General features: G+C 34.5%; 1 protein-coding gene across 1 annotated transcript; it reads right to left on the reverse strand.

Moving 5' to 3' along the window:
* Positions 1 to 449: 449 nt before the first annotated feature.
* On the reverse strand, positions 450 to 7,182 carry LOC125272810 (interferon-induced protein 44-like). Its single transcript, XM_048197944.1, has 8 exons — positions 6,434 to 7,182; positions 5,832 to 5,992; positions 5,662 to 5,695; positions 4,181 to 4,385; positions 2,707 to 2,853; positions 2,447 to 2,618; positions 2,005 to 2,105; positions 450 to 905 (listed from the first exon to the last, which is right to left on the reverse strand). The coding sequence occupies exons 2-8, from the start codon at positions 5,944 to 5,946 to the stop codon at positions 735 to 737; spliced, it is 945 nt and encodes a 314-aa protein (XP_048053901.1). The 5' UTR covers positions 5,947 to 5,992; positions 6,434 to 7,182; the 3' UTR covers positions 450 to 734.
* Positions 7,183 to 9,153: the final 1,971 nt, after the last annotated feature.

Raw genomic sequence — 9,153 nt, forward strand, 5'->3', positions numbered from 1 at the left:
AATCATTTTTAACATTAATACCAAACAAAGTTGTATTGCATAAAATTTAAAGTGCAAATGTTTTACTTTTTAAGCCAAAAAATAAGAAAATTGTGCTAACCTCAGATTAGAGTGATCTTGACCACATGTGAACAGGAAGTTGACTATGGAAGAAGAAGTCACACAAAGTGGCTATTTGATTTTTGAGATAGAGCCTCTAGTTTTGGAGTTATGAAGAGTGTGACAACTTACCCCGCTCTCCCCTACATGAAAGTAAGTGAGTCGGTGAACTGGGGAAGAATAGAGTAAACTTTAAAGTTACTTTCACAATGTGTATCTGATATGAATAAATCGTGTCGTCTAATTATAATGGAAAGGGTTGTTATTTCCGCTTCTATAGACATCAGTATTATACAAACTCTAAATATATTGTTTTGTTAGTACTTATGTGTATTTAAGTGTCTGAAACCTAAAATAAACATTATTTGGTTGAAAACACTGCATATATGTGACATATAAAAGCGCTGCGCGCGTCCGTCTCTGGTTTAGCGCCAGCCAAAGTGCTCAAGCACATTTGAATTTGGCAGTTGATCACGTGAGGCGCTGAACGTTCTACACTGGTGTGATCGTACACGTCAAAGGGTTAATCCACAATCTTCATAAAATGATGTTCCTCTGATAAAGACGCACTCCAAATGCATTATATGTGATTTTGTGATGTGATTTATATGCATTAATAACTGTATGTGATTTTATCAATAGCTTTCACTGTCCAACAATCTATCATCAGCAACCTGAACAATCTGTTCAAGTGCCTTCAGTATCAGAACATCAACGTCATCGTCTGTGTCAATCTCATCATGGTAGTTCTTCACTGGGAAGATGTTTGACATTGGCACACCTGTTTTGGCACTGCACAACTCCACCTGGACAGGAGCAGAATATAAGTTCAGAAAATTAGATGTGGCTGTTAGACAAAATCAAATCAAAACGGGCAATATGTACTTAAAAAATTGTCTTTGGATGATATCACATATGGGGAGCGCGGGGCACAAACTAATGCAGGGTTAGTTGTAACACGCATGGTTTAAATACTTCCACACACGGTAGCATGAAGAAACTTAGCATATTCACTAGTTGCTGTATCGACAATATATACAGAAGAAAATGCGCCAAAATTCAGAATCTTTGGAAGATATCACTGAACATTTATTTAACAACAACAAAAGTACATTTCTTACTTAAGCTAATTTTTCATCTATATTTTTTGTGCTTATTTAAAATTAGACAAATCTGATATTATTCTAATCTCCAATCTGTTGTTTAGCAGTTTGGGTAGTTCTTTAATGCTTCACTAACTATTAGAAGACACTAACCAGGTTTAGATTCCAGTTGCGCAGATAGAGTTTGTTGTAACACTGCGTTACAATGTGCCCCACTATTAGAGCTTTAATATCCTATACAGTTATTATGATACGACTGGCATAATCAACTTTCATGAATGTCTGTTAAGAAACCACGGAAAAAAGTTGACTGAGAGGAATAACCTAAACATTCAGAAAATATTATTTCAAGAAATTTACAGCATTTGTACTGGCTCGTCTATTTATCTCGTGTTCTGTGAGAGTGTTCGCTGTCAAAACACAACATTATTTCAATTTGAATTTCTAAAAAAAATTCCATTATTTTACATGAAAAAAAAAAAAAGTCTTTTATTGACAAAATATTTTAGTTTGTCATGTATATTTTTTAAATTAATTCAGATAACATTTTTAGTTGTCATATGGTCATGTTACAACGTGCCCCATCACATTACAATATGCCCCACCTATGTCACATTTCCCTTTCCTTCTTTCGGGGTAAATAAAGAAAAACGTATACACTGTATTAATGAAACAAAGCCACATATTTGTACCAGACATGTGTGAAATTAATGTGGAACAAAAGAAATTCCCTGAACCCCAAGTACATTTACACAAACTGAGAAAGTCAAAAAGCGTTAGGTTGTGCCCCGCTCTCCCATACCTTCTCTTTGATCTTCTTGCTACTGTAGATCTTCCTTAGATTCTTGTTGATCAGCGGACATGCTTTATCCACTTTGGTCATGATAACCACTTGAGGAATCCCTGAAGCAAATGTAGAGGCAATGTAAAGGTTTTATAACAAGTTTTTTTCCTCAACAAAATTGAGCACATTTGTGGCAGTTTGTTAAAAGGTATTTACATATCTACATAACTGACCCACATACATTGTCTGAGTCATACAAATAATTAAGCAGAAAAGTTGAGCCTGACATTCCCTGTATGCACTTGGCATTACAATGCAGTCTGTATCTGAATTTTGTGCACCTACACACTGAAAAACACACACAAACCCAACCCACTTTATGCCCACTTCTCTCTCCCATGTAATGTAATGTATGTGAACTCATGAATAAAAATCATAAATATTCAGAGGTCAGTTTTACCCTGATCACTGATTCTCTGGCGGATGATTTTCAACTTGTCAATAAGCTTATCATCTGTGAAATCGACTGTATTTCCATCTATGACGTAAACCAGGCAGGAAGACTGATCGGAGAGGGTAGGGTCACTGATGTAATGTTCATCCTTATAAGTGAGTGCCTGCCCCTGGTTAAACTAAGAATGGAAATTCAGCAAAATATGTTAAACATCAAACCTATTGCACACATACAAACTTAATGTTGAAATAATAATGGTTTATTACTTTATAGCCGTCCTTCACATGTCCAAACACAGCATTGACGATGTCTTCTGGTTGTGACCCAGCCAACACAGCAGCTTCTAAGCCCATTATATCTTTGAAGACGAAGGGCAAAATTTTTCTCCCACTTCTGATGTTGAATCCTTTGAGCTACAAATGAAGACCAAATATATAGAAGCACAAATATTTGTGAACAATTTCCAAGAAATCTTCATATGATTAGCTAAAATGGGTAACAGGTTCCCTTTGTAAAGGGTTTATAAAGGTGTTTGTTAATAACTAATAACTTATTTACAAATACATAATACTAAGTCATTGATAAGCAGTTATAACTGCATGAATAAAAAGGGTGACTTTAACGTAATACCTGCCAAACAGTGAGCCATTTTTAACTCACATGTTATAAATGCTTTATAATGTATTTATTTACACATATTTTACTCAGAACCAGATTTCTGGTTATTTCATGATGCAGCAAAAATATACTGTTATGGTGAGACAGAAGGCTGATTTATTTGTGATTTTCTCAATATCTCATGACTTATGTCTCTTTTCTCACTGTTGCTCATCAGACTTTACTCTGTCATTACCCATGATACTCGGCAAAAAGTTCATGCTGCCCTTTCAGAGCAATGTATAAAAACTGATTTCATGTTTATCAAGATGAAATGATCAAACATTATTTTGAAGAAAAAAAAAAAAACATACGAGCACAGCCATAACTTAATGAAATATTAATAATGAAAAATGTAATTACATTACTTACCTGTGAACCCTAATGAGGGGTGAACCATTTATTCATGAGTTATAAACGTTACTAACCTGTGAAAGTGAACCTTTAAAGTGGAAACACGTGAATCATGGCTTTATTTATAACATTTATAAATCATGAATAAATGGTCCACAGGACTTCACTTTACATTTAATGTTCACTTTCACAAATTACTAAAATTTATAACTCATAAAGAAATGGTTCACCCTTCATTGGGGTTCACAGGTAACTAATAATGTAATCTCATTGCACAGTATCATGGGTAAAGCACAGAGTAAAGTCTGATAAGCAACAGTGAGAAAACTGACATAAGTCATGAGATATTATTGAGAAAAGCACAAATAAATCTTCCTTCAGTCTCACCATAACAGTATATTTTTGCTGCATCATGAAATAACCAGAAATCTGGTTCATGAGTAAAATATGTGTGAATAAATACATTTATAAAGCATTTATAACATGCAAGTTAAAAATGGCTCACTATACGATAAAGTTATTCAAGCAGTTCTAACTCCTTATCAATGACTTATAATGCATTTGTAAATGAGTTATTAGTTATTAACAAACACCTTTATAAACCCTTTACAAAGGAAACATTAATGTACAGTGTTATCCTAAAATGCTTAATGCACATGAGTGGGTCAGCTGACATTTATGGGAATTTTGAAAAAACATGCAACTACTGTATAGGTGACAAATACCTACTTTTTGTGTGAAACTAACACTGTCACCAGCAGATGAACTAACTAGCGCTCTAGAGGAGATCCGTCCTTTAAAGACACTATCGATGGAGTTGATAAAGCTGGACTTTCCTGCTCCAACTTGTCCAGCTACCAGGATCTTGATGTCCTTTACATTTGGATCACTCGGAGAGAAGTTTTCCAGCTTCTTTTTCAGAGCTTCTTTCTGTCTGTGAAAACAAAATCCAATTTTGTGCAAAGTCTTACTGGCTACATTTGGAATAGCATTACAACACTATACTTTTTTTCTCTTTTTTTAACAGAAGATATGAGAATTTATCATGTTTGTGTGCCAAACTACTGCCATCTAGAGGAAAAAGAAAAGGAACTTCATGTCAGGTCAAAATCATGTTATGAAAATAATGGCCAGTAGATGCCAGAAGTGGTCAGCATTCACCCGCTGTGTGGAATATTTATTTGAATATTTATTTTGAAATTATCCAACTATTATTTAACAAGTTTGGTGTATATGTAATAATAATAATAGTTTTGAAGCATATGTTTTGCAGTCATAAACATTAATTTCACTTTCTCTGTGTGGGTGGGTGGGTGGGGGAGAAAATGTTGTACTCTGGATGTTTCAGTCTCACTCTTTCGTTTCTGTGTGTTTTCAACATTGCAACATATATAGGCTACATTTTATACAACAAATTCTCTGGATTTAGCATCTTTAGTTTTCTGTGGTCTGTCAGTTTTGACTGCGAATGGCCAAGTGACTTTAATGACCACTTAGACTCATCAAATGAAGTCCAGTTTTTATTTTTCAGATTGCATATAAGGTATTGAACCACTCAAAATAAAGAAACCATATAAGCATATTTATCATTCATTAGGTTATTTTCGATTATTACTTTTATATTTATTTAAAAAAATAAATAAATAAAACTGTTAAACTCAAAACATACGGTATGACCAGCTGAATAAAGGGATTGATATCACTTATTGTTACCAAATCACATTACATTTTCAATGCCAATATTGAGGATAAAATCGGGCCATTTTCACCAAGTAAAATGTTGTGATTTTCATGCTAAGAATAATTAAAATTAAAATCATGAACGTTTATAATATCATATGTTAAAAAGTTACATCACACATGATCATGGCATATCATAATTTTACATTTCTGAGTGCTTGAGTCCCCTATAAAATGCCTTGCTGAAGCTACAACAGAAGATTTGAGTAGAATTACTTCAGATATATTTTTATGCACAAGACTGTGGTCCTTCAACAACAACAACCAATAACTGTAATTTGTAAAATGTATAGGGGAGAGATTCCAGTAATATTTTACAGGAAAATAAAATTCTTATCTTACACAGTATTTGCACTATTATTTGAACAGATCAGTGTTTTGACTGCTATGCACACAGATAAGACACAGCCTGCACATCAATACAGAATAAAGTACTTAGACAGAATAGCTTATGTACATGTATAGCTTACCCCCAGTCAAATTTCCTCCATGGTTCATCCAGTTCTAAGAGAAAACATAGCAATTCATTTGGAATTACAATAATTTGGTAGTATCTCTCTGAGAATGTAGGCCCTATCTGTGGTGTGTACATATGTGTTTTGTATATATAGAAAATCATATGGAAGAAAGACCCTCTTACCTGGATTTGGTTTTGGTTGATGCTCTAGAAAAGACCCCCAAACTGGATTTAGTTTTGGTCGATGCACTACATTGACCCCCCAAGGTAAAAATGGAATTGATTCTGATCCTCCCATTTTTTGTTTGTTTTTCCTCCTTCAATATATTTATATCAGCTCTGTTCTGGAACACAGTTGACGTATCTCACTTTAAGCAAGTGAAATCAGACCTCCAGAACCGTTATATATATATCTCCCTTTTTCAGTTTCACTTTTCACTTTCACTTGCATACATAATTAAATCTGCCCACACCCATTACTGTTATTCTCACATCAGACCCCATAATGACAAAGCAAAAAAACTGATTTGTTGATAACTTAGCAAATTTATTAAAAGGAAAGCTGAAAAGCATTTTTTAAATCATGTCTTCAAATGTGGTCACCCTAGGGCACTACACTGTGTTAATCCAGACCTGCTGAAAAGGTTTATATATATATATATGGTTTGTTTATAAAACGTCTTAGCAGCGTAAACTATTTGTTCTCAATTGATATTGTTCATTGAAGCAACTGCATTATTTAGAAGAGTATTGTGAGAAAGAGATCGATTGAGCGAGTTTATTACCTGCATTCAGATTTAGCATTTTCCTTCAGGTCAGTCCTATGTTCATAATAAAACATCTGTTTAAATGTCCGATGTATTATCTTGTCCTTTTAATAGTTTTTAAGGGTTTTTCCCATGACATCGCTAGTGACTGACACACTCATAAAGACAGTCTTTACCGCCATATAATGGCGTAATAATGTAACTTCTGTTGCTGTTCATTGTTTTCCGGCGGAAGACAGGTTTTTAGTGAAACTTCATGAAAGTTGCATTTTTGGCTTTAATATTTGTATTGTGTGGTAACTGTTTTATAAAAGCAATACGGTACTCGAGGCTAGTGCTGTACCATGAATAAGTCACGGCTGAAGGGCGTTGTTAGGCACCACGCATGATTTCAGCCATACTTAAAAGTATCTACTTTAAACAAAACAAATCAATTCTAAAACAAATTCTCCCTTTATGTAATCGGTATAAAAGTAAAGAGATGTATCATTTCTCCTGTCTGATCTAATTAGGCTATCTCAGATGTGTGCCCTGCTGCACAGATGAGCTCTTCAGATGGTCCGTGTGGAAGAGTTAACTTTTTCCTCGGAAGAAGAGCCGGAATCCGACGACGAACGTGTGCATTTTGAAGAGCGACTTGATCCACCTGAAGATACAGTTTCTGATGAGTAAGTGGTTTAGTTGTAGCCTACTTAAATTATTTGACATGTTATTTTATATAAACGTATACATATTTTCCTATTTCCAGACTTGCCAATCAGTATTCAATACGGAGTGTTGAAATTAGCCTGATCAGCTGTGTCTCAATCCTGATCAATTGTCATATTATATTTTGCCTAGTTTTGGCTTGCTTTTGTCAGCTTACGAGAAATATTGCCTTACAATGTCCCTTACAAACCCCATTTCCAGAAAAGTTGTGACATTTTGTAAAATGCAATAAAATCAAGAATCTGTGATTTGTTAATTCTCTCAAACTTCTATTTAAATGACAAAGTACAAAGAAAAGATTTCCAATGTTGAACTGAACAACTTTATTGTATTTTGTAAATATAAACACATTTTGATTTTGATGGCTGCAACACACTCCAAAAAAGTTGGGACAAAGGCATGTTTACTACTGTGTCACATCACCTTTCCTTATAATTACAATTTTCAATCATTTGGGAATTGAGGATACTAATTGTTGCAATTTTACAAATGGAATTTTTACCCAAAAATCAAAATTTACTGGTATTCCTATTGAAGGGACATAGGGTCACATAATATATGGAATACCACACGCACACGCACACACATACACACACACACACACACATGGTGAAACTACACTACTAGGGTAAGCATTTTTAAACATGCTTTACTATTTGCCATCTCATTGCTCAAAACAAACTCACTGTATTTCCCATCACCAACCAGTTTAATCACTATAGTAACATACCTGATCTTCCCCAGGGTATGTTATGCTTTAAACAATTATTAATAATAAAGTAAATAAAGTAAATAGAAAGTGAAACGAGGATTGATGTTTTGTCCTAATGTTTCTGAAATCATTTGGTACTTTTGCAACTCAGGCTCTTATCAGTGAATGAAAATGAAACTGGGATCAGCAGAAGTCATTATTTGAAGGAAAAGGAAAGTGAAGGCTCTTTAGGGCAGAGGGCAGAATGTTACCTCTGTGGATGAGTAGACCTAAGACCTAAGCAGTCTTGACAAGGATTTCATTAAGGTTATCTTTGTATTTTGTTGCATTCAGCTTTCCTTCGACACTGACCTGCATGATGCTACCACCATCATGCGAGAGAGGTTGTGCTGTATGGTGAATAAATCACAGCTGAAGGGCGTTATTAGGCACAACATGAAGAATAATTGAAGAATAATTTCACTTTCAGTTATGCAAGCTGTTATTGTCACACATTAAAATGCATATATTGTGTAAAAATGCATGGAATGAAATGCAATATCAAATGTAACAATAACATGACAAATTGTGTCATTTCAATTTGCAGTCTCACAGCACTGTTAAGAGAAAATGTTCCATCACCCTGTAAATTGACTGATATATTACTTTCTTCAGTATGTGTTATTCAGCAAGCAGCATCCTGTTTCAGTTTGGAAATAAATAGGGTTATCTTCAAACCAGATAAAGAGACATGTAAGAAGCTGGTGTTTGTGTCCAGTTTCTTCTTGTTCTTCTTATGTGGCATTGGTTTTGAAAAAACTTTGCAGACATCCTCATTTGTAAAAAGATTAAAATAAAATAAATAGTTAAAAAAAAAAAAACTTAAGGTAAAAATGCAGAACTTCTTCTGTTAAGGTTAAGGAAGGGTGTGGGTTAGGTTATGTATGTATGGACGGGGCTTTATGCACAGGCTTCCAACAACAACAATGAAAATGAGACTGGCAGAAGTCATTATTTTAAGTGAAGAAAAAAAGGACAGAATGTTAATCATACTTATTGGAAAATAAGAAAAAACTGGAGATACTCAGAACAAACCCAAAGGCCAATCACTGGCAAACATTCTGCCATCAAACTAATCAGAAGCAGAAAACATTTACACAAAAGATACACTGGGAGCTTTGTTTGAAACCATTACAGCTGTTACTACAGGCCACACTTACTGAGAGCAAACAGTACAGGATGTGGGAGGCAACTTTTTTCCACACAGGAAGGCAACTTTTTTTTCATACAGGAATGCATGGGAAGTGCTTAGGGAAGTTTGTGAGGACATGTCTAAAAC

This window comes from Megalobrama amblycephala, linkage group LG7 (assembly GCF_018812025.1).
Source record: "Megalobrama amblycephala isolate DHTTF-2021 linkage group LG7, ASM1881202v1, whole genome shotgun sequence".
Taxonomy (NCBI): Eukaryota; Metazoa; Chordata; class Actinopteri; order Cypriniformes; family Xenocyprididae; genus Megalobrama; species Megalobrama amblycephala.